Here is a 27,458-nt window from a genome sequence, read left to right on the forward strand (position 1 = left end):
TTATTTCTGCTCCTCAATATATTTACGGATTTGATGAACGAGATCTTTGAGGGTTTTTGAACTCTAGGTATCTTAGAAGGTATAGAATAGGTGAAGATAATCAGGTTTATGGTAATAGTTATGGTAATTTTGGAAGCTGGAATTTTCAAAGTACCAAATATTTGGACTGGTACCACAACAGTATGAAAATCATGCTTTCTTTTTTCTTCTATCATAGATATTTCAAAATAATCACATTGTCTCTTTAGAGTCACATTTCAATAAACTAAGAAAGTATCATAAAGTTTTGAAGAACTCCTTTCACCTGCAGTTGGACACATGGAGTTGCCTAATGTAATTGGTTAATATATTACCTATCTGTAATGCTTCATCAAGTTCGTTCATCTCTCTAGTCCTTAGTCTCCTCTTCCATAAGATAATATAGCAAAATTTATACAAAAGGGAGAAGGAAAAAAAACCCAACATACACTAAGCACTTATCACATTATAGACAGTATGTATTATGCTGGATTAATTTGGAGCATAAAAGCAATTATCAGATGGAGTTATTTTATGTGTCTTACAAGACTCTGTTAAACATGAAGAAACTGAGGATGCATTTTTTCACGATAAATATTTTCTTTAAAATTTTTTCATTATAATTATTTTCTCTTCACGTTCATACTCCCCAAAGTTACTAATTTAAAACAATGGTATTCTCTAGAAAGAAACACTGACTGCTAGCCTGTATGTATGTTGCTATGTGTCCCATTATACCTTGTCATGCTTCCATTCCTTCTCTTTTTCCTTTCGTATATATTCATATTTGACATCTTCCTACAAAAAATCAAGGGATTAGATTGATCAGGTGAACAATGTTTTTATTATCATAAGATAATAAGTAGTACACATTGTTTTTCAAACCATTGAATCTATAACCAAAGTACACCTTGAACACAGAACTATGACAATTGGAACACAGTAGTAGAACAATTGAATATACACCTAACAAAAAGTCATGACTATGAGAAATGCATCAGCTATGAATAGCAAAGTTACTCCTCCAGAGATAACATCTCTGGAAATATAGTATATTTGATACTATTAAGGAACTCTCATACTTAAATAATTTATTTATGTTGTTATAAGATGAAACATAAGCACACCCTCATAGTCTTTTTCAGCATTCACGTTTTAACAAAACTATTACTTTTTAAAACAAAGTAAGAAGATAGGTAAAAATGGACTTTTCCCCATTTCTTAAGTGAACTTTTAAGCAATATGATTTCTACAATTCTGTGTAACACGGTCAGTGATCCATTTCTTCTGTGTAGGTACATTTTCACATTAAAATACAAATTATGTATACAGTAAGCCGATATCATTCTGTATATATATTGAGCAGATGTTTACATGAGAGATATATAAATTTTAAAACAACTGTCTTAGTAGAAATCTCCCACAATGCGCTTATTACCATATACTTATAGCAACATTTTGTATCTTGCAGTTTAAATCTCGTATTTTACATACACATAAAGGGATATTTTCTAAATAAGAAAAGAGAGCACTAATTTATACTCCAACTAGTCATATCTTAATCTATGATAGTATCTTATTTTCAGTGAATGATTAACTTAAGTGATTATGTTTTCATACTTTGCCATCAGTAATAAGGAAATAAAAGGCATTTGTCATACAACAGTTTAGTTCCTTTAATTGTGATCTTTCACATGGTAGTTTTCGTTTGTTCAATATGACTGAATTATAATGAGATTGTGAGTGAAAATTAAATAAACTAGCAGAAGATAAGTCATAGGGTTAAAAATTTTAGCAAGTATAAGTGAACATAAATACACTAAGGATGATTGAAACATTAGATAATTCTCCGGCACATAAGTATCTTACCTTATTTATGACTAGAGTTATTTTACTATTCAGAAAACATCAATTTACAATGACTCTTGGATGATAAATGTTGTATGAAGCTACATTTGTTTTTATTAGGAGACTTGAGATAGTTTGGCAATCTCTTTTGAAATCATGCCTGTAATGACTCTCAGTGTGAAGCAAACTTTAGAATTAATTTTAGTGGTTATAGCCTTCCTGACATTATTATTCCTCATACATGGGTAATGTTCTGGATACGTTCACATTGTAGAACAACTAATGACCCCATTCTCTTTTTGGCAGTCCAGTGAAAACATAAAACAGATGTTCAACATTAGCAGATGTCCAGGGTGACACACTAAGCATATGCAGGGAGTGGAAGTCCTGAAGCCTCTCACGTGTGAGGAACGTTGACCAGTGCACCCAGGATTTCCATTTAGCCTCATTAGGTTTTGTAAGAGTAGGATTTCATTCATGGATTAGATAATGATACCCTCCCAGAGCCTCATTCTGCCAAAAGTGCTTTGTTCCAAATATGAGTAATGAGCCACAAGAATTTTAAAACCATAATCACTTTTTCACATTTTCATATTATTTTAAAGTAAATAACACACTAACCACAGGGCTATAATACTTTTTAATATATCTGAACCATCATAATAAAATAAAAATAAAATCCACAAATGGCTTCCTTCATACCCATTTTCAATTTATATTAATGTGATTGTAACTTTTCCAGGTGGATTCTCCTTGCTTCATTCCAGCAAGGGTACCTGATGCAATGAGTTTATTTTCTTCCCATTAGGTTTGTGAAAGTAAGAGTCACCTCCTTATTTATCTTTCCGGTTTATAGAGTAGCTGAAACGGTAGGTGTCCAGGAAACATGTTTTTAACTATATAAAGGATGAAAACGTACAAATCATCTTTTAAAAAAAATTGTTTATATCCTGTTTTGGGAGACACTTTCCTTATACCCAGGCAGTTCCCCACAAACCTGAATTAGTTTGAGAAGCAATAGACATCTTCAAGTGAATTAGGGCTTCACTCTAACAAGCCACTTCATAAACAGTGCTGAAAACAATATTCTTTACAACTGAAACATCCATTACACACAATGAAATTTCATATTTCTTAAGTTTTCTATTCAGTAGAAGCTGAAAACTGTACTAATTTGCCATCACACAAATAACATAAGGGTACTTTGTCCTTGAAATGCCCTCATGATTTTTTTCAACCTAACTTCTTTCATGAGAGATCACTTACTCATTTCCATCACAGGGAGTATGATTTGACTATTTTACTGAAGTAAATCCTATGATAGGGCCCTTTGTGTTTCGAGTTTTGTATAACATCAATCCATGTTTATCCATGTATCTGTTTACTTTGTAGCCCACTGTATGAATAATCCATATATTGTTAATTTATTTTCCTGTTGTGAAGAGCTTAACTTTTTTTAATGCTAGGAAAACAATATGTGATATAAACCATTTAAAGTATTAAATGTTTATTTTATTGATGGTTTCAGTGTATGGGCTTTAGGCCCTGTTGCTGTTGGTCCTGTGGCAAGGCAGAATATCATAGCAGGCAATGCTGATAGAGAAGGACTGATCACTTTAAGGTGGCTTGAAAGAAAGGAGAGAAGGTTCCAGAGTTCTGTTATTGTTAACAAGGACCCATCACAATGACCTAATTTCCTCCCACTAGACCCCACTCCTTGAAGATTCTACCACCTATTAACAGTGCTATGGAGAGCTGGCTAAGCATTTAGTTGATAGGCCATAGAGGAACAATGGATATTTGTTATTTTCTTAGGATTTAGAATGCTACATTTTTTAAAATCAATGCTCTGACTAACAGTATAGAAATTATTGTAAGCTGCAATTGTTGTAGAAATTGTTGTAAGCTGCAAGGTTAAATAAAAGTTATATCTCAATACATCAAAAAATTCTGAAGAAAGTCAAATGAAAAGAATGATGATAAAGATACAAACATGTAATCGAACTGAAGGATTTTCAAACTTCATTTTGTATGCTCCCTAAGGAGGTAACAGAGCAATGAATGAGCCCTACTAACATGAGGTGTCCATATTCCCCTGCCACTATTACCTTCCTGAATTCATATCCTTCCATTTTTATTTTTGCTATTTCCATTCAAGTCTTACTGGCACATTTTTCTCTTCCTGGAACTTGACTGACATGTTCTCAACACTTTCTTTGCTCTTGTTTATTTCTGAAACATTCTTCCTAAAATAAGTATGTGGTGTATTTACCTAATACCTTCAGGTGTTTTCTGGAATGTCAGTATATCTACTGAGCGTTCCAGTTGTGCATTATAAATAGTAACTCAATCAAGTGCTTTTATCAGTCTATGTTACATTTATCTGCACAATCCTAACCAAAATGATTGGCCTAACTTTCCTCAAAAAGGTATTGGATTTAGAATTATATTTACGAAACTATATACCCCAAGAACAAAAGAAAAGAAGCTTCAACTTAGCAGAAAACTAAGTTATTTGAAAGAAAATTAGGATAGACTCAGATAATTTGTCTTCCAAAATGAGCAATGAAACAATCAAGTGATATTTGAAGCTGTTGATACTTATTCAGGTAGACCAGAATTCAACTATGAAATGAAAATAAAACATTTTAGCACATAAAAACATTAAGCGATACAAACTCTTCAAAAAATCCAAAATCAGAAAAGATATGTTGAAAGATATAGGAGAGAATAATGAATAGTAAGGCTAAAAAAAGGAATGCTATCAATCATTATAAATGTGACATTGAAACAGTTAAATTAAAACTTATTGCTATGAAAATAAAGGTAGGAGTAGGAAAAATTGCTAGTATCCTGTTCTATTTTTCATACCTTACTTATAAAAAGATCAGGAGGTAAAATGAGGGTTGAAATTTACATTTAAACTATATTAGATTAACTATGGATATTCTTTATGCACATCAGTCTATTTATATTTCTAAATACATTTTCTGTTGGGAAGTGGAAATAAATACCTAATCATCAAAAAATATATATCTTTATATTTCTGTATATGTGTATTTCCATTAAAATGGTTCCATTGTGTTTTATTAGAAAGAAAATAGTATTAAATAAGAAGGTACATATTCATTTTATTTAATTGTCATGTGTATAGTTCATCCTTTGAACATATAAATTATAATTCCAAAACAATCTATATAAAAAGGATGAATAAATAATAATTTTAACCCAAAATTATTTAAAATCTTTTTGTCCTAAATAGTTATTTTTTAAAAAAAATTATATTTATTACTTTCTTTGTCAAGATAATAGATACACATCCTGTCTCAAAAGTTTCATAAACATAAAAGTACATGCAATGGATATTAGAATTCCTGCTTCTAACTGTGTACAGGCACACTCCCACTGTATATAACTACTGACAGACATTGAAAAGTTCAATGGGGAAGCTGAATGATAACATAAACATGGGTTTGTAAAGCTTTGCTGTCAAGTAAATTAACTCGTAAGTACATCACAAAGATTTCAGGAAAGACAAATATAATTCTGAAGTTTCAAGAAAGGAAATTAAATCAATTAAATGCTAATTCATATGAGAGAATATTAGTGGATTGTGACCTTTTAATATTCTATAACACAAAAGTGACCCACAGATGCATTGCTTGAAGACATTTGCTGTCTTTTTTTTTTTTTTTTTTTTTTTTTGGCCAGTCCTGGGCCTTGGACTCAGGGCCTGAGCACTGTCCCTGGCTTCTTCCCGCTCAAGGCTAGCACTCTGCCACTTGAGCCACAGCGCCCCTTCTGGCCGTTTTTCTGTATATGTGGTGCTGGGGAATCGAACCTAGGGCCTCGTGTATCCGAGGCAGGCACTCTTGCCACTAGGCTATATCCCCAGCCCAGACATTTGCTGTCTTTGATAGAATGTTCTGCTTGAAGCCTGATCAACTTAAACAAAATATTAAAGTTTTATTACAAAATGGCATTCAAGAGTTTATGAAAAATCAAGTCTTTATTACATAAAATATGATAGGTAGTCCATTTGACCCTGACAGTTACCTCATCAAACATCTTAACAGAATTTAGAGATATAAAAAGGAAGAGACTGCTTTTGCACTTCATTAAATTATATTAAAACAAAATATAGGGCTGGGGATATAGCCTAGTGGCAAGAGTGCCTGCCTCGGATACACGAGGCCCTAGGTTCGATTCCCCAGCACCACATATACAGAAAACGGCCAGAAGCGGCGCTGTGGCTCAAGTGGCAGAGTGCTAGCCTTGAGCGGGAAGAAGCCAGGGACAGTGCTCAGGCCCTGAGTCCAAGGCCCAGGACTGGCCAAAAAAAAAAAAAAAAAAAAAAAAAAAAAAAAAAAAATATATATATATATATATATATATAATTAGAAAGAAAAAGAAATAAAATCAAAGAATATCCAAGGGACAAAGGCAATACAGAACAGGTGGGAGAAAGCAGAGTTATCACTGCGGGTGTGGACCAGGAAGGTGAAAGTGCTGAGGGAACTCCACGGGCAACTTCAGAGAGGAAGTTTCATTTGGACAGGAATGAAAGATGAACTTACAGGGCTGGGATATGGCCTAGTGGCAAGAGTGCTTGCCTTATATACATGAAGCCTTGGGTTCAATTCTCCAGCACCACATATATTGAAAACGGCCAGTGCTGTGGCTCAAGTGGCAGAGTGCTAGCCTTGAGCAAAGAGAAGCCAGGGACAGGGCTCAGGCCCTGAGTCCAAGCCCAGGACTGGCCAAAAAAAAAAAAAAAAAAAAAAAAAGTAAGAATCTAGGCAAAGGAATACATGTGTAAAATAAGATGGTAAATTGTGCAGATTTTTTTTTCTTTTTTTCCTTTATTGTCAAAGTGAATTACAGAGGGATTGCAGTTTCATACGTAAAGGGGTGAGTACATTTCTTGTTCAATGTCCTTCATTCTTCCCCAACTCCCCCCTCCCACTTTCCTGCTCGTACCCATGAGTTGCACAGTTGGTTTACACCAAATGGTTTTGTAAGTACTGCTTTTGGAATTGTTTGTCTTTTTGCCTTTGTCTCTTGATTTTGGTATTCCCTTTCCCTTCCCTAGTTCTAAGACATACAGACAGTATCCAGGGTACTAAGATCAGATACAGTGATAGCAGGTGTGAAACCACAGGGAAGGAATAAAAGAGAAAAAAAGGTAGTTTCACATGGCATGTGGAAAATAATTACAACAAGGATATAACACTTGTTTCAATAACGTGGAATTCATTTCACTTAGCATCGTTTTATGTGTTCCTAACGGCATAGATATTGGGCTATTGTGCTCTTATTCTATGACTACCCTAAACATGTACTAGTTATTCCCTATGAGGAGAACCATAGAGTCCTTGTTTCTTTACCAACGGACAAAGGCCTCATATCTAAAATATATGCAGAACCCCAAAAAATTAATTCCTTCAAGACAACTCCTCAAAAAAAATCAAAGGCCCCCTCAACAAATGGGCGAAAGACCTAAAAAGACACTTCTCTGAAGAGGAAATGACAATGGCTAAGAGACAGATGAAGAAGTGCTCAACATCACTTGTCATAAAAGAAATACAAATCAAAACAACATTGAGATTCCACCTCACCCAAGTAAGAATGTCCATTATCAGGAAAACTAACAACAACAAATACTGGAAGGGATATGGCCACAAGGGAACCCTACTACATTGTTGGTGGGAATGTAACATTGTTCAACTACTCTGGAAAGCGGTATGGAGGTTCCTCAAAAGGCTAAACACAGAGCTTCCCTAAGATCCAGTAGCCCCATTGGGGCATCTATCCAAAAGATTACAAGTAGGACCACACTAAAGATACCAGCACAACAATGTTCATCGCAGCACAATTTGTCATTGCTAAAATATGGAACCAACCCAGATGCCTCTGAGTAGATGAGTGGATGAAGAAAATGTGGTACATATACACAATGGAATTTTATGCCTCTATCAGAAAGAATGATATTGCCCCATTCATAAAGAAATGGAAGGACTTGGAAAAATTTATACGAAGTGAAGTGAGCCATACCCAAAGAAACAAGTTGGGGAGATTTTAAGCAACAGAGCATTAGTAGCGCTTACACAATAGTCAAGGACAGAAGATGACATGGTAAAAGGTGACACATTCTGAATCATCGATGGGCTTTTTCTTGTTAAGTCACTTGGAACTTTAGTCTGCAAGAATCAGCGTATCAATTAAATGATAAAGTGTATGGGGTGCATATTATCTAAATCTATACAAGTCTTTCTAAACTATTGGAAATCATTTATGTGTAAGCAACATTACTTATCTAATCTATTATCTACATCCACATATCTGTTTATATATCTTCTAATAAAACTCCTCTTAGTTACAGTTCTAAAGAATGTCATTATGTAGGAAATAAACATCTATCACATGTACATTGGTATGTCCCATGCATTCACAAAGATAAGGGAACTAAATACATAGCCTTATATTTATCCTCAGAGAGTTTGTAATCCAATGAAGTACAGGCAAGCATACATGCTAAAGTGTCCCAATAAATATAATGTCTCAAAAATATGGAAGCAAATGGAGAAGGTATTCAGTGAAAAAGTCAGCATAGTCACTATTGCAAGAGAAACTGGAGTCTATAATGGAGGAAAAGTAAATGTCAGAAATTAAAAAATGGAAGGATTTTCAAGGCAGAGAACACAGAATAAGCAAATACATAGTTACAAAAGCCAGCAGGCTAGCAGCTTAAAATAATTCATGTTGGGTAAAAACATTTTAAATAGTAAGGGAAGAGATAAGGCAGAAAAGTTTGTCAGACTCTGTCTCTAAAGTAGTTACTAAAACGCAGGTTTTGAGGTCTGACTCAAGTAGTAGATCACTAGCTGAACAAACAAGCATGTGAACTCAAGACTATGAATTAAAACACAATGCTACTGAATTTTTTAAATGGTAAAAACTCATGTTTTCCCTCATATGTGTAATCTAGACCCAAAGGAAATATATATTCATGTAAATAAAATGTGTTTGTGTGTGTGTGTGTGTGTATGTGTTTGATTCAACTATGGAACTGTTTAAATAGATGTGGGACATGGAAGAGGAAGAGATTGATGGTGGCTAAATAATTTAAAAATATGTTGCAACTGTGTTTGAAGATAGCAGAAGAAATCTCAATGAAAGCTGTTGTTCAGTTGTGGTTTGAGGAGTAAGAAAAGAAAGTAATAGAGAGGGCAAACCTTGAGCAGTAATTTGGAAAATACTTTATATCAAGATCTATGTCTATCAATTATCTGTAAAATATAATCAACTTTCTTTGAAAAAATCCTATAGTTTGTTGTAGAGCAATTTAAAGTCACTGAAACATTTTCCAAGAGCAGATAAAAATTACAACTTCTAGATAGTTGTTAGAAAGAAAACAGAGCAACAATCCCAATAGGATATGTGCATAGTCAGGTAGGTTCATTGTAGTTACATTCTGTTATAATTGATAGTTCTGTCTCTTCTCACAAGCTATATATCTTTGTTTTAACTCTTTGTGTCAAGCGAATTGCCAGCAGTCTCCTTTCTCCGGCATTCCACAAGATTGTTAAATGATAATAGCTTGACTTAAATTCATTCTAACTATTTTGTGGTTGATATTTGGTGTAAGTAAGAAAAATAACATACCAGAAACTTGCATTAGAAAGTAGAGGATTGGGTAAGATACTTGGTATTTGGAATGTAATATATGAGCAGGCTGACACATCCTATGAAATCTGCAACCTTCATATGGCCCCTGTGCTCACTGACAAGGCTCCATTGAAATAGTCCAGATGTGACAGATGCATGAATCCCACAGAGCTGATCTTTATCCTGGAGGAAATCCCAGAATGTTCTGGCCCGAGCAAGGTAAAAGAAAGCACTTACACTTAGATCATGTAAATTTGAAGTCCGGAAGCAATAAGAAATGATTTGCTTTGTTTATTTATATTGTATGTTTATATGACAACACCCATTGTGAAATGCCATAGGGTATGTGTATTTTGAAAACTCAGTAAAATGCTAAAAGCCAAAAGTCATTTTTAATTAACATATCAATTACAAAAGGCTCCACTACACAGATGTCCCAAGCTTTGTGCCCAGAAGTTTAATGAACTAAAGCTCTTTCAGGTCAAAAGAAAGGAAAAGATGAAAAAAGAAAAGAAAAGATGAAAATAGAAAATGCAGCATATAAAGACTTTGGGGATCTTAATAGAAGGAGCCTCCTTGATTTTAGTCTTTATGGTGTATAGTTATTCCATTAAAAACATAGAAGGCCCATTGTCACACAGGGGTTTAGACATTATATTGGATTCATTTATTTTTAAACTGCATCACTTCCATGTATATGTTTGAAAGTGCTGCAGAAAATAACCTATAGTGGTAGCCAGCACCTCACCCCTCTTTTACTCACATCCACAATTTTCTTCATCAATTATTTTTCTGTGACAAATTTTATATACCCCTGCCCTATTAAGAAATCTCAATGGAAGCTACACATAGGGCAATCCCAAAACAGAGGAGATTGAGGTACAAAGATCACAAACTTAAGGCCAGTTACATAGAGACATCTTGTCTCAATCAAAATGACAAAATTCTCAGTGGAATCCTAGTGAAGTGAGGAGATGCAGCTGCACAAAGATCAAGTTTTTGTAAAATGTGACACCAAATTACTTCTAGGTTCCACTTATATCAATATTAATCCTGTTTATATAATTTAACCTTGGGCTTTCCATACTAGGGCAATGCTTCACACAGAACTCCTAAATGGGATCACCTCTCTACTTACTTAACACCAATCATCTGGGAAAAAAGTATTGTTCTAAGTGTCGATAACATGCTGTATTCCTCAGGTTGATTTGCTCTATGCTGCCTTTGCTGTGACCCAGACAAGCTGGTATTTTGTGTGTTTGTTTCTGTTAAATACCATAATGTCTAGGGTTCCATGGCACAAGTCCAGACATTCTTAATAAAGACCTAGGAACATAACAAATCAAACAAAGGTTGGACAAATGATATAGCATTAATCTGCAGAGCTTCTGCATGGCAAAGGTCATAGATAGCAACATAAACAGAAAGCATATAGATTGGGAGAAGATATTCACTAGCCACACAACAGACAACAACCTCATATCTAAAATATACTTAGAACTCAAAAAACTAAATTACCCTAAAACAAATCCTCAAAGAAATAACAACTCCAGTAATAAGTGGGATAAAGACTTAAAGAGAGACTTCTCTGAAGAGGAAATAAGAATGACCAAGACACATGAAGTAATGCTCAACATCTCTGGTCATAAAAGAAAGGAAACTCAAAACAACATTGAGATTCCACCTTATATCAGTAAGAGTGGCCATTATCAAAAAATCTGATAACAGATGCTGGCAGGGATGTGGCCAAAAGGGAACACTATTACACTCTTCCACTTCTGGGCATTCCACTCAAATGACCACAAATAAGGCTATCCTGAGAGCTACCAGCACAATCATGTTCATTGCAGCATTATTTGCCATAGTTAAGGCATGGAACCAACTCAGTAGATTAATGGGCCAAGAAAATGTGATACACACACACACACACACACACACACACACACACACACACACACACACACTGGAATTCTATGCTTCTGTCAGAATGAACGACATTGCCTCATTCATAAGGAAAATGAAAAGACTGGGGAAAAATCATATTTGATGAAGTAAGCCAGACATAAAGAAACATAGATTCCATGGTTTCCCTCATTTGTACCAGTTGGTATATGTCTAGGATAGGCCTAGCAGATCACAATAGCTCAATAGCGATGTACATATCATCATGTGAGATGATGCTAAGCGAAATGAACTCCAAGATATGGAAACAGAGATTTTTGTTTGTCTGTTGTTGTTTTTAATGCATATGTGGAGTTATTTGGGTTTTTACATTTTTCCCCTATATTTTAGGCCCCTATTGTCACAGTATTTGATTTTGGTACCCTGCATGTTGTATATATACTTATCTGAATTAAGGAAAGGAATAGGAGCAACGAAATAGTGAGACAAAGGACAACGGGTGAGCCAGTGCAACAGCAATACAGTTCAAAATGAATGCAACTTGGTGGGGGTGGATAGAGGGGAAGGGAAAGTGAAGAAAAATGAAGAAGGGTGTAACAAGTTTGACAAAAAATGTACTCACTGTCTTATTATGTAACTGTGACCCCTCTGTACATAACCTTGACAATAAATTTAAATTTCAAAAAGAAAAGATATGCTATTTAATGCTGATCACCAACAAGATCTTTTGACTAGGAGAGAACAGTCTGCAAATAAATCAGACTTGAATAAGTCAAGATCACCCTTGCTCAACTCCCTTTCAATTAGGGACTGCATGGGGAGAGGGGAAACTGAGTTGTTTTACTTTCCTATAGAAAAAAAAATTATAGTCACAACTCTTCAAGTAACAGTCTAAATGAAGAATAACAATTCCACTGACAACAAGGGAAATAATATAGATGAAGTGGATGAATATAGATGAAGTGGACTGAGTCTCACTACATTGTAATTCAGTCTCTATTTTCCCTGATGTGGCTAAAGTGAGTCATTCTCCACTCCATGGGCCTAAGCAATAATTGAAAATCCCATCACAAGAAACATATCATCTGAAGTCTGCACAAATTTTATTCTTAAAAATTCAATATTCAATAGGAAATAAAGTCATAGCAACAAGCAAGTCTATGTAATAGAAATATGTAGAACATAGAATAATTACATGTGTAATACCCAGATACTAAATTTAATAGGCAAGGAATTGAAAATGTGTGACAAAATGATTAAGGAGAAAAGACACTGCCCATTTTTTAAAAAAGGAAAATGTTATCTGACCTTGGATCTATATAATTGAAAAGTAAATACTCAATGTGTAGATTTAACAGCCAATTTAAAATAATATTTGTTGAAATCAAAAAAGAAACCATGGTAGGTAAAAAAGTCATCAGAAAGAAAAACCATTAAAACTCTATAAATGGAGTAGAGATGAAAGTAATGAGTTATGTAAAAATTTGTGTGAATAAGGACACATGCAGTAAAGATTTCCCACACGTGTTTACAGAGAAAAGAAAAATGAAGCTGAGTACTATTTGAGAAACTATGAGCTGATTTTTTTCAAAAAAATCAATAAATACATAAGCACGTGCATTCAAAAAATAACTGAAAACTAAAAAGAAGTAAAAAAATAGATTTAAAAGTATGTGGGCAAAAAAATCCTATGTGTGAAATCCTATATTTTGATAAGCTATTCAAAGTAATTCCATATCTCATCAACATGAATAAACTGTATACAGTAATAAATTGGGGTTAAGGGGACATATTATCTGCTCATGTGCCCAACTAAGTGAACATAGTTAACACAATAATACTACCTCTGGCAATGAGGAAGACTAGACCTGAAGAAGGCTTCAGAAAATCACAGCCGTTTGGTAATCTTCATAAAACAGCACAGTGAGAAACACAGTTAAAAGTGAACCATTGCATGATCACTAATACAATGCCAGAATAAAGGATGCTTCATTTTCTTTTCTTGTGTTGAGCACAGATGTAGCTGGCTCAGTATGGAGCATCTGGTTCTTGTCTCCATTGCACTGGAAGACTGAGTTGGCACTTCCTCCTTCTTAGCATACCAAAAAATAATCTATTCTCAGAGAAATCATTACCAAACAGTTGAAGATTTCAAGAGGGGGTAAAAAATTTACTTCAAATTTGACATTGTAAACTCCTTGAGCTAAATTATAAATGTATAGCTTCTTCTAAATCTCTCTTTGGACAAATAAACTTCCAATCTAGGATTTTCCCTATACTCCTCTTTGCTTTTTCTGCTGTCTTTTGAATGTGATATGTCACATTCTTTGATAAATTCTGATTTATTTTCAGGAAAGTGACAGCATAGCCAGTTATTCAGGCCTTCCAACCAGTTTCTGTTACACTCACCAACTGGTAAATTGCATTCTCTTACTGACATATTTCCCACTGAAAAACATCTAGATTCTCCCTCACCAATTATGTGTGTGTGTGTGTGTGTGTGTGTGTGTGTGTGTGTGTCTTTCTGCCTGTCCATGTATATATTTTTTCCAAGACAACACCAATTAAAATTTACTTGAAATAACCAAATACCATTGTCTCCTGGCTTACACTGGCCACATTGAGATGTCTCTATGGCCTCTTGTGAAGTAATATTTATCTCCTTCTCTGATGGCACAGGTGTTAAGTAAAGCATCTTCTCTCAGTCATTTCCCCTTGCTCATCTTGGTCCAGTCAAGCAAGGCTCCACTTAAGCCAACAGAGATAGAATTTAGGCACAGGGAATAAGTGGTTATTTTTAGTACTAATGAGTAGTACTAAGACTTGCTAATGCACATCCCATATTCTCCTCTTTTAGATCACGTTCAGCTACCATCATGCATATTCTGACCACCACGGTGAGGAAGGACCCATCTCACTCACCATTTTGGTTTAATTCCACAAAAGCTGAAATCTACATCTCAATTCACAAATTCCAGATGAGTTCTCAAAATAGAACCCAGATGTCATTTCCTTCTTGGGGGTCAGAGAATTCATCTTTTTATACAATTTGGTCTTGGAAGAGGACTCACATACATTTAGATTTCACCATAAGGCAACATTGAAAGCATTGGAGGAAGTGGTGTGGCTTTCACTAATGCTTTGTTAGGAGACAGAGGGTGAGGCTGTCCTTCACATCACATTATAAACAAGTTAGTTTATAAAAATTCCCTTTGGGTATTGCTTGTCCTCAAAGATCTTGTGTGGTTCATGTGCCAATCCATTTCCTTCTCCCTTTGATTTCTTCACTGTTTCCTCACATCACACTTCACACTGTCACGTTTTACAAACACTAGCTCTATACGTGTGGCCTCAGGGATGGTTAGGCCATTTTGGCACTGCCATTTTTCCATGAAAGCAATACCATAAGAACATCTGGTCTTCCCAGACCCATCTGGAATGCTACTAACTTCCATGTTCTTCACATTCTCCATTGTATTGTAAAATTCTTCAACGTTTTAATCACAGTCCTTGTAAAGGTTACTAAGCACTCTAGCGTGGACTTGCCTTCAGCAAGTACCTTCTATATATAAATTTTATAAGGATTGGCCTTATAAAGGTCTATTACAAAGGTATTGGCCTTATAAGGTATATTACAAACTTCCTCTTCATAACACAGATATAATAAAGCTAAAAGCAAAGGAAATTACCAACAGTATTTGAAATCTTTATTGAAATGTTTATATTTAAGAATGAGAAGGGGCTGGGAATATGGCCTAGTGGCAAGAGTGCTTGCCTCATATACATGAAGCCTGGGTTCAATTCCCCAGCACCACATATATAGAAAACGGCCAGAAGTGGCCTTGTGGCTCAAGTGGCAGAGTGCTAGCCTTGAGCAAAGAGAAGCCTGGGACAGTGCTCAGGCCCTGAGTCCAAGCCACAACACTGGCAAAAAAAAAGAAAGAACGAGAAACTCTTTAAGTTTTCGCATAGTTATATTTGGGTTGAATCATATTATGAGTTTTTCTAGACAAAATATCCATGCTACCAAAAATATGACAAGTATAATTGAACCATGCATGTAAACCAATGAATAATAATTTTTCTGTTTTATTATTTCCTCGATAGGAGATAAAATTGTAGTTACTTTAGTAAACCTACTGCATATTAAAGCATAATAAATATTTATACTTAATTACAAGAATAGCAATATTAATTATAATTTAAATTTTTTCTTACTTCTTTTAGATGGCCAAAAGTTGGTTTTGCTGTTTGGAGCATAAGTTGCCTGGTCACATAATCTAAGTCTAGAGAAAAATGAAAGAAAATTCTTATAATACCACCAAAAATGTTTTCTTTTTACAAAATAAACTGAAGACTTACTACTTATACCTTTATCAGCATTTCAAAATAGCAAATGACAAAAATGGAATTCCCTAGTAATAAAATTAATTCACTTGTATTTCCTTCCTAAATTCACATTCACAGAAAATCTTCCCACAAAAACAGTAAAAATATTTTAATGAAAGTGGCTCAATATTGAATGAACTTTTCAATCATAAAATGGGAATTGTGTAGCATTTCACATAAAACAATTGTCACTTCTTTACACTCTGATGCCATTTCCTTATACCTTGACAGAGTCACTTTACATGTCAGAGTCTGAAAAGGTTAGTTAATTGCTTTTTTTTTGTAAGGACAGGCATGTAACCCAAATCAAGAGTAAGCATATAATTTACTATCAAATTTGAGCATGCTTGAGAATATATGTGATTCTTATTGCTCAATGGAGTACAGAAGGTTACTCCACCCAAATCTAACCAGTGGGACTTAAAATGAAATTGTGTTGATTCTCTTTGGGGAGTTAACGTTCTAGGAAGTAAACCAAAAACAAAATCCAGATGCACAATTTCCTTTTATGTTTCAACCACAATAATCATGAGAAGCAAGGGAAGACACAGCTAAGAATAGGGCAGAACACACTGAAGATAGCTGAAGGAAAACATAGGATGAAGCCAGAATATTCACTGATATCCTTGAATCATTGAGTCATTCTTTCCTACCAACATAATAGAATTACTTTTAATTAGGTATTTTTAATTCACTTTTATTTTCATAAATATATACAACAATATACAAATAAAACACATTGGAAGCCAGTGGCTCACACCTATAATCCTAGCTACTCAGGAGGCTAAGATCCGAGGATCACAGTTCGAAGCCAGTCTGTGCAGAAAAATCCCCTTGAGACTCTTATCTCCAATTTACCATTCAAAAAAACCAGAAGTGGTCCTGTGGCTCAAGTGATAGACTGCTGTCTTTAAGCACAAAGAGGCTCAGGGACAGTGCCTAGGCCTTGAGTTCAAGCCCCACAACCAATAATATATATTAGTATATATAGTATATGTACTATATATGTATGCACATATACGTATAATAAATATTAATGTGTAATAAAGTTTTTAAAATGAGGTTTCTTCCAACACCTACTCAATTGTTGAATAAGTTGCTTTGCAATTTATTAGATTTCTTTTTGAACGGTGTCATTTCTTCCCTCCTTTTTCTCCCAGTTTGTTTATTCCCAATATCCCTTCCCCCCAAGTTGTATAGTTCATTTTCAGCATAGTGTCTACTGCATATTACTGCTGAATTACTTCCCCCTCTATCCCACCATTTCTATACTTCCCTTTTCTTGGACTTCATTTTGATATGCATCATTTCATATGATCTTATGCACATAGCTATTGAGCCCTCGTATCCTCTCCTAATAATATACTTCTTTGGTCTAACAGTGTGAATGTCTAGAGTCCTGTTTATCATGCCCAATTTTATTTTTTGTCTTTTGGTATCCATTGAGTTTACTTATAGATTTTTAGGCACATTCTAATTATTTCAAATCAGGAAAACCACTTTGCTTAATATAATTTTTGCCAATTCTTTCCATTTTTTTTTTTAACAAATGGGACACTGCCATTCTTTCTGATAGAAACATAGAATTACATTTTGTAAATAAACCACATTATCTTGATCCATTTATCCACTGATGGGCATCCAGATTGATTCTAATTTAGCAAAATATTCTTTATTGAGAAAAGATGAATGGTTTTTCCATATTTACAAAATTATTTGTACTAAATAAAAGGTGGATACCTCAGCCAATTAGATTCAAAGAAATCTTTTATGAGGTCTGTGAGTGGAATGCAGACATGAAAAGGCCTGGTACAAAAAGCCAAGATAAATGTTTGTGATTATTATTGAAGTGTGACTAACCACCCCAGACAAGTTTCATGTTATCTCACACAATCCAGACAGGAGATCTACTTGACATGCAATTATCATGCAATAATTTTAAAATTGAGAAATTCTATGAAAATCAATCAACAAACATGACTAGAATTTTAGTCACACTTTGTATAGCTTGATGAAATGGTAAAAAATGGAAAATTACCAGGTTCTAAATTATAGATGCATTTTTGTTTAATTTGCTTATTTAATGTGACATACATTTTCCATTAATTTCATAATTGTAAATATATGATTATCATTTTGGCATAATAAATGTTAGCATTATTATTCTTGCTGCTTTTGTGTTTACATGTACCTGATATTACCTAGTTCATGATAGTGCATTTAATCACTTAAAAATTCAAACAAATTAGAGAAGAGAATAGGTAGCTAAATAAAACAAAGAGTCTATTTGTGGAGTGCTTAAATTATTATTATGACATATAAAATGTACAGTAATTGAACATTTTTAAAGAAAATGTCTAGAACTGGGTGGTCACTCTATAAGTGGATTTCATTTCATATTATATTGTCTCCCCTGTCTCAAGTCATTACAACATTTCTGAATTACATCAGGTTATGACACACAAAATATTTCTCCCATTTTTACAACAACATTTTACAAAGTTGATATGGGTGCAAAAATACCATGTGTTCCCTTTTCAGTAATTATGGTGATCATAAAAGAATTGTTTCCTTTTCTTTGTAGTTTCAGAAAGACCTCAGGAGGGACATCTGAAAAAGTAAAGTAGAGGTTCTGCAGGATGTAATTCAGAGTCCTGCTGTTAGCAGGTTTTCTCAGAGAAGAAAACACTCAACAATTGGTGTATTTTTACTGTAAAGTGCATGTGAGCCTCTAAATATTGGGAAATGATAAATATCTGGATTTATTGAGCTACCAAAAGTTAAATTTTGGAGAGATAGCATATGATGTTTCTGGTTAGATGGCAAAGATGCCATTTTAAAATGTGATTCTATCAAACTTCAGGTACTGCTAGAAAAATGTTGATACTAACAAGAGAAAGATTAGTGACAGAAAATTCATATAGTAAATCAAATGATAGTCATTTGTAATTGTTTTGACATATTTCAAAGAGAATATGAAGATTTCCATCTGTTCATTAACTATATAGTCAGGCAAGCACACAATTAAACACAGATATTCATACTATGGATATATTTGTACAAACAAGGCATAAACTAACAAACAAATCAAACCTAATACCCATCAAGTTTAGGCATAAGCTAAAGCTCATGTGAGCTGCACACATGTATTTCTGGGAATTTAGAGAAAGATAAATAAGTAGTTCTTGAAGAGCATACAATTTAAATATCATATACTCTAGCCTGTTGAAGCTGGAGTAGAAGTCAGAGTAAAGGGATTCATGATTCATTTTAAAAAGAGACTAAAGTCTTGATTGTGTTTCTCCAGAGCGGTTCCAAATGATAGCATGACACAGCTCTACTTCTTAGATAATCCAGTCTAAGAAAGGAAATGCACTTCAATAGGATTTCCTTTTTTTCTAAGTACTTAGCATCTTCATGAACTTGATTGTTGTCTATGAATATTTATAAGTGGTTTTCTACTTTTTCTCAAGGGAATATTATGACATTATATACAGAGGCTAATTTGAATGACTTGCTTCCCATTTTTCTTTCTTTCTTGCGTGTGTGAATGCATATGTGTTTTCATTTGCTTGTTATTACCAAACCTATGGCTTGAACCCTGGGAGGGAGAGCACTGTCCTCCAGCTCTTTTGCTCAAGACTAGAACTCTACCTTTTGAGCCACAGCACCACTTCGAGATTTTTATGTGATTAATAGAGATAAGGTTGCATAGACTTCCCTGATGGGGGTAGCTTTGAACTGATATCCTCAGATCTCAGACTCCTGAGTAGCTAGGATTACAAGGGTGAGCCACCAAAGCCCTGTGTGCTTTCATTTTGAGGCATATCAAACTTTATTTTTCTGTTAGCAGATACTCAACACTATACTATAGGAAACTAATGTTTATGAAACATTTAACTAAGCTTTGAGCTATATTATTTTACAAAATGCTATCAGAGTATCGTTAAATTGCATTGATTAGGGAAAAAAAACAGTTGGAGTTACATTGCTGCCATCTTATGTAAATATTATAGTTTTCTAACAAAACTGTCCCAAACTTTTCTAATAACTTTTTCTAAGACTTGGGTGTATGTAATTTCTTTGTGCATATATTTTCATTTTTAACTGTGCCTTCAAGTTCTTATCTTGTGTAGAAGGCTTTAAATGTTAAAAATTAAAGAATAATCATGAATAGCACACTCATTGCATGTCCTAACTTGGAAAATATTACTTTTTAAAGAACACCAATGAAACTGTTTGCCAGTTGTATGACTCAGGGTAGCACTTGTTAGTTGCTATAACAAACAAAGCCAATATCTTGGTTGCTTAATTCAGCAAATGATTATTTGTCACTTACATAAATCTAACACAGATGTTCCTGGCTTTGCTATTCTGCACAGCTCCATCCAAGAAAAGAATCCCAGCCTCCAGATTCCTTCTTTCATGTTATTTTGCTATTTTACTCGCAGCACTGAGATCATGGAAGTTCAGATCTTCCATGGCCTGGCACTGGGAAGTTCTCTCTATTCTCGCAGCCAGAGTTACTTAAGTGATTGCAACCTAACTGCAAGACAAACTGGAGTTTCACCTTTCTCTGAGCTCAAGAAGAGAAACTAAAAATTGCTCTATTTGTAGCAAGTGTCCACTATATGAAATATACTTATCTTGGACTGGTCTGATGAACTACATGCTGGCAATAATAATGAAAGCCTTCACTGAGGTTTGTTTGACTAAAGTGATAATATTCGGGTCATGATATAGGAACTACATCTTTAATATACTATTTTTATAGCACTATTGCACACATTATACAAATGAAGTGATAACAATAAAAATTCTTAGAGTTTTGTCTTTACTAAAATGTTTTCATTAATCAACCAAGATACACTATCAGAAATAACTACCAAAACAAAGAAACAAATAAAATAAAACCCCACAGTGTCATAGAGCAAGTCAAATGAAGGTCACAGTAAGTACTTACAATAATGATAATATTTCAGTGCTTTTTACATAGGTCACAGTCATATTTTCAGAGCACAGCTATTACTTACATTAGGACTTCCTCTTTTATGAGTTGTTTTAAAAGAGATTTCTTTTAAGGAAATTAGTTTCTCAAATAAAATAAACCACCAATACAGGAAAATAATGTATTAGAAGATATTTGACTTGAAATAGAGCTATAGTAGCTCACACATACAATCATAGCCATTCAGGAAGCTGAGATCTAAGGACCCTGCAGCCTCCACAGGACAATCCACATAACTCTTATCTCCAATTAACCATCAAAAAACAAAAATAGGTTGCCAGGTACAGGTGCCTCATTCCTGTAATCCTGGTTACTCATGACACTGAGACATCTGAGGACTGTGATTCAAAGCCAGACTGAGAAGAAAAGTCTGTGAGACTCTTATCTTTAATTAACTGTGGTTCAAAGCCAGACTGAGAAGAAAAGTCTGTGAGACTCTTATCTTTAATTAACCAGAAAACAGGAAGTGGAGCTGTGGCTCAAGTGAGAGATTGCTAGCCTTGAGCTGACCAGCTCATAGAGACACCACCACCCAGGCCCAGAGTTCAAGCCCCATGACCCACAAAAATAAAATTAGAAGGTAAAAATTTAAAAAGCAAAAATGGAGATATGCCTTGAACAAAAATTTTCCCGGACAGTACATAGGCCTTGAGATAAAGCCCAAGACCAGTATACAAACACACACACACACACACACACACACTCACACACACATACGTCAACATGAAATTTTCAGTAACTCTAATACAGAATTCATCAGTTGTCATTGATTATAATTTGTTGTAATTAGGCAAACTTTTACAATAGAGTATAAATATTCATCAGCAAAAGCAACATAATTATATACTTTAAAGATTATGTTCATGCATGTATAGACTTGAGTCCTTCTAAAACTATTGAATCCTAAACTTTATCCAGAAATGTGGCCTAAAATTTTATAAAAGAGTATTATAAAATTAAGTTTTGTAACTATAAGTTTCCCAGTGAATCTTTAGGTTGGTTTGATTTTGATATTTGATTAATATTGTGTACTTAACAAGCAAGGCACTCTGATATGATTTGATATTTTCCTCTACATTAGTATTTTTAAATTATTTTATTTTTTGTCCAATTATAATTTTGGAACATATAAACATTTTCTAAATAGTGGGACAAAGGATAAATTAATTCAGCAGCAATACTCACTAGACACTATGTTGAAAATGAACAATGCAATATGGGTGGGGAGGGAAAACATTGGGAAAAATGAGAGTAGAGATGACATTGTTCAAAACTAAATGTTGTGGCTTAGTGGTACAGTGTTTGCCTAGCATGACCAAGCCCTGGGCTCACTTCCTCAGTACCATATAAACAGAAAAAGGGCAGAAGTGGCTCTGTAGCTCAAGTGGTAGAGTGCTGGCCTTGAGCAAAAGAAGCCCAGGGACAGTGCCCAGGTCCTGAGTTCAAGCCACAAGATTGGCAAAAAGGAAAAAAAAAAGAAATGTACTTATTACCTGACCTTTGTAACTGTAACTCCTTCATCTTTACAATAAAAGTAATGTTTTAAAGATATATTACAACTTTATATGGTCTGCTTTCTACATAACTTACTTAAAGTAATTATTGCATCATAATTATAAGTTCAATGAATTAAAAAAGCAAATATTAAGAATTAAAGCTATAATAATTGTTTATCTAAAAATTTCTCATCTCAACATAAGAGATACTCTATAAACTCTATTCTGATAATACCATAATATCAAAACTCTGCATCACAGCTTTTCAAATTATGTTACTGACATTCAGGAACAACTATCGTTTTTGACAGAACCTGTTTAGTTGGTAGCTTCACCTAAATCTATTTTGCTAGTATCTCTATGATTCTGTGTCAGTACAAACTTGACTGTCATTTATCCTTATCCAAAAAGTCTAGTTTCCAATAACACTTGCTTTCTTTCTTTTGAGAGAAAAACAAGAAGTGATATTTAAACCTCCATTATAATTTTATTACTGAAAAAATAAACCCACTCAGATTTTTGATAAGATATATATGTTGCAATAAATAATATAATAAGGAATACAATTAAGATAAACAGAATGTGATTAAAATAAGCATTTAATAAAATTGATTAAAATAGTAGAAATATATGATAATGAGAGGAAAGAACACATAATCTCATAAATTAATGTCAAAAAAGGAAACAGAAAACTACAGAGAAAGTTAACATTGCTCTAACTGAGAGCCTAGGGAATAAATATAAAAGTTTATGGAACAGACTACTTATGACAAGAATGCATAGCATTTCACAAGAGTTAAATTTTCTTGAAATCTAAGGAGAATCTATCATACGTAGTTGATTAAGCTCAAGCAATTAGGAACTGCTACATTGAAGATTTTGGAGATATACTCATCCTTGGTATGTAAGACCATCAGAGAATGAAAGACAGCTTTTGAAGATAAAGTATTTTGAAGATAAAGTATTAAGAATACTTACTAAATTGCTATTCCTCAACCTCATCAATGTTACTAAAAATACAGATGTTTTTCATATGATATTCTTTTTTTATATACTTTTTATTGTTAAAGTAATGTCTGGAGGGGTTATAGTTACATAAATAAGGCAGTGAGTAAATTTCTTGTCAAACTTTTTACCTCCTCCTTTATTTTTCTCCCACCTTCTCCCCACCTTGGTTCCCTCCCTGCCCTCCCAGGACCTGTGTAGTTGGTTTAAAACATACTGTCTTGTAAGTATTGCTGTTGCATTGGTTCGCCTTATAGGCAAAATAATATCCTACAAACTCAATCGTGAAGACCCTCTAGCTGGAAATAAGCCAGAAACCAACAGACTTTCTGAAAGTGTTAATAATCAGTTATTTATAGTCAACCTTACATTTCCTGTTTATTCATTGAGGATCTAGAGATAGCTGAAAACTTCTAATATTGGATAGAAAATATATTGGATAATATTTTATGTATTTATCAACCTCACTAAATCCTAAATGGGACTAAACAGAACAGAACCTACTATTAGAACTGCTTGTCAACAGACAAAAACAAAACCTGAAAGACAGGAAAAAAAAACAATATTTATCATATTTAATATTTATTAACTACAAAAGTTATTGGAAACCAAAGATTCCGGAAGGCAGTGTGGAAAGACAAAGATGGCAGCCAAGAATTATTTTATCTAGCAAAGAGTATTCAAAATTGGTAGAGAAATAAAGACAATCCCAGATAAAGAAAGAAAGAGAATTTGTCACCTGCAGAGTGAAACTGCCAAAAACAGGATACACTTCAGACTGAAAAGACAAGACAGTATGCAGTAATTTTATTCTACCAGAAAAAAAATAGGATGCCAACAGAGGTAATTGCATAGGTAACTATAAAAGACAGTATAAATATACAATTTACCTTTTTCAATCACAGAAAAGAAAATAAGACATCCTAAAAACATGTAATGATAGAAAGCTGGCCTAAGACACCAATTCTTTATTCTTTGGAAGTGTTCTTAAATGTATCAATGCAGTGATATCTCTGTTGGAAGGAAAATTCAGTTTCCTTGTTAAATAAATATACATGGATGTCAAAGGCTATTATTCTCTCAAAATCTAGCCAAAACTTATACAATTACACATCCAGTAAGAGAAAATAAAATTATTACATAGGTAACTATATATAAGGAAAAATTTAGACAATCATCAGTTAAATTATTGATAAAGCATAGTCATTATAATACAGGCCTGGTGGTAGATTGTTGTTAAGTCCCAGTACTGTCTCTTAATAACTACAAATATGAAGTCACAAAGTAAAGAAAAAGTTGGGGGAGGGTTCATCTGATGTTTGATACATATAGCTAGGACACACAATTATAAGATTACATACCTTCAATAAGACACTTCCATGACCAGGATAAAATAAGAAAAGCAATGTCATTCTATAATTTTGTTTTCTAAGAACAAAAATAAGGTTACTTTGCTATCTACAAATAGCTAACAGCCAATATTTGGTTACAATAATAGGTGCTACATCTTTCTTGATTATCAGTGTATGCTCATTCTAATCTGCCCTTCTGATGTATAAATATTTATTTTGCCAGCTTAAGAACAAAAAATAGTCAATCTTTCTAGGCATCTGACCTATGAAATTTGAGATAATAAATAACTGTTATTTTAAGCTTCTAAGCTTATTGTGATTTGTTTCAAGGGAGTGAAAATGAATACAAGCTTGTAGCAGGGCCATCAACCCTATATCAAGTTTAGATTTATTAAAATCCCAATTGAGAATATTTGTCAACTAAAATGGCACTGCATGAGTTAAAAGGGACCATAGAATGATGTGTTGAGTTTTTAAAAGGCAAAGAAAGGAAGAAAGGAGTTTTCTAATAATAACAAAGAACCTGAATGACAATATAATTCCTTTTTTTTTTTTTTGGCCAGTCCTGGGGCTTGGACTCAGGGCCTGAGCACTGTCCCTGGCTTCTTTTTGCTCAAGGCTAGCACTCTGCCACTTGAATCACAGCGCCACTTCTGGCCATTTTCTGTATATGTGGTGCTGGGGAATCGAACCCAGGGCTTCAAGTATACGAGGCAAGCGCTCTTGCCACTAGGCCATATCCCCAGCTGACAATATAATTCCTTTGTGTGTGTTTTCTGTGAAATGTACTTGTTTGGTAAACTAGGTATTCATGGGGTATCAAAGAACTCCTGTGGCATCTACACACCCAAATTACAAGCTTTAAAATATTTACTTACTAGGAAATTAAAATTAATATATGCAAATCTTTTAATCTAACATTGTCAAAACTATGAGGTTATTTTCACCAACAGTAAATAAATCTCCTGGTAAGTGAATTTGTTGTTGGATATGGCATGGCAGTAGAAACACAGAACCTTTGAATTTTTTAATATAAAATCAATCAAGGATTCTGCTTTGAAGCAAAACAAGTATGGTATGAGGTAGAGTGTCAGCACATATAAGAATGGAAGCATGGTATTTGCTATCATGTTGTTCTGCTTTTTATGAGATAAAACCAGCTCTAGTAATTTAGCTACCAAAAATTAATTACTTTACTTATTTTAATATTTTTTCTGAAATAATTTAAATGAAAGTGAATCTCAAGGAATAATAGTGACTTCTTCCAAAATAAAATGAGCATAAAATTTCTGAGTAGCCTAATACATTATAATATATATTTAAAATCAAACTATAATATTAAGATTAATATGGTTTTCTGATTATTATCTTCAAATATATATATATATACTTGTCTGATATGTAGTGTTTTATAAGACAAACATAATTTCCCTAAGAATTACTTTAAGATATCAATATGATATTCAACATGGCTAACTAATTGTCAACAATAAAATTTTCTTCAATTTGTTTACAAAACAACTGACAAAATTAAACAGAGGAATAGTCTCATGTTATACTATTTTTTTTTCAATATGGACAAAGCATTGTCCCAGAGAAAATAAAATAGAAATTTTACTGAAATTTGTTTTTGTTTTCTTTTTAAATATGTGTTAAGTATGAGTTAGCATTAATAGGAAAATGCCTGTAAATATTTTTATTTTATTTTAAATAAGTGTTTTTCCTATTTTTAGCTTTTAAATTAATTTTTACACCACAATTTCTAGAGCAATGTAAAATATAAAAGCAAAAGAAAGGAGGCACTGAGACACATATTTCCTGTGGCAAATTAGTTCTTTAATATTTATAACTTAAATACAAGTTAAGCTTTTTAAATTATGATTATTAGGAAGGCAAAACTTGCATCTCATTATCAAGAAAAATGTCACCACTTTTCACATTCTCACTTTTCCCTCCCTTACCCACTCCTCTCTTTCCTCCTAATTTTGTAGGACATACATTGAATTCTGGACTTCATTCTCTCCCTTGGCTCCTTTTCATTTGTCCACACCTTGCCCCTTAACCCTACCCCACCCTCACCTCTTCAAAGTACCAGCTTCCTGCTGTTTTATTTTGCTGAACCTTGTCTTTCTAGGAAATTACACTGAGTTCTTCCTAGACTCTACAATATTTAAGTTGATACATTTGTATATACTTGTATTCCATCCAAAGTATGACTCATAAGTGTAAAATTTACCCTATTTCAGTTAATATATTTGTATACACCTGCATACCAACCAACATATTTACTTATGTTTAGATTCTTTTGTTCAAATGAACTGTTATAAGATACATAAAAAAGTCTTCAGACAGTCTTCCTGCTAAAAATGACTAGTTGGATATGGTGGTTCACACTTGTAATTTGTGAGAAGATTGAGAGGACTTCATTCCAAGGCACAGTCTGGCAGGATGTTTCCCATCAGAACCAAGAAAAAGTCAGGCATAGTGTTTCATGCCTGTCAAACAGCTGTGCACAAAGACTACAATGAAGGGTCAAAGGCTGGGAGGGAAAACCAAATTATTCCAAAATAACAAAGGCAAAGGGGCTGTGACATGATATAAGCAGTAGAGAATTTGGCTTAGCAATCAAGAGAGAGAGACAGAGAGACAGACGGGGGGGGGGGGGGGGGAGAGGAGGAGGAGGGGGTGGAGGTGGAAGGGGAGGGGGAGGGGGAGGGGGGTGGAGGGGGAGGGGGAGGGGGAGGAGGGGGAGGGGGGTGAGGAGGGGGGAGG

The 27,458-nt window shown here is 34.0% G+C and overlaps 1 protein-coding gene across 1 annotated transcript in view; it reads right to left on the bottom strand.

The window, feature by feature from the left end:
• Positions 1-27,458, bottom strand: part of Cnbd1 (cyclic nucleotide binding domain containing 1) — a 285,819-nt gene that overhangs the window by 18,143 nt on the left and 240,218 nt on the right. The window contains exons 12-13 of the mRNA XM_048358771.1: positions 15,655-15,720; positions 757-816 (exon numbers count right to left, since the gene is read on the bottom strand). Coding sequence (XP_048214728.1) covers positions 757-816; positions 15,655-15,720 — 126 coding nt within the window. The remainder of the gene's footprint in view (positions 1-756; positions 817-15,654; positions 15,721-27,458) is intronic.

The sequence above is a fragment of the Perognathus longimembris genome, chromosome 12 (assembly GCF_023159225.1).
Source record: "Perognathus longimembris pacificus isolate PPM17 chromosome 12, ASM2315922v1, whole genome shotgun sequence".
Classification (NCBI taxonomy): domain Eukaryota; kingdom Metazoa; phylum Chordata; class Mammalia; order Rodentia; family Heteromyidae; genus Perognathus; species Perognathus longimembris.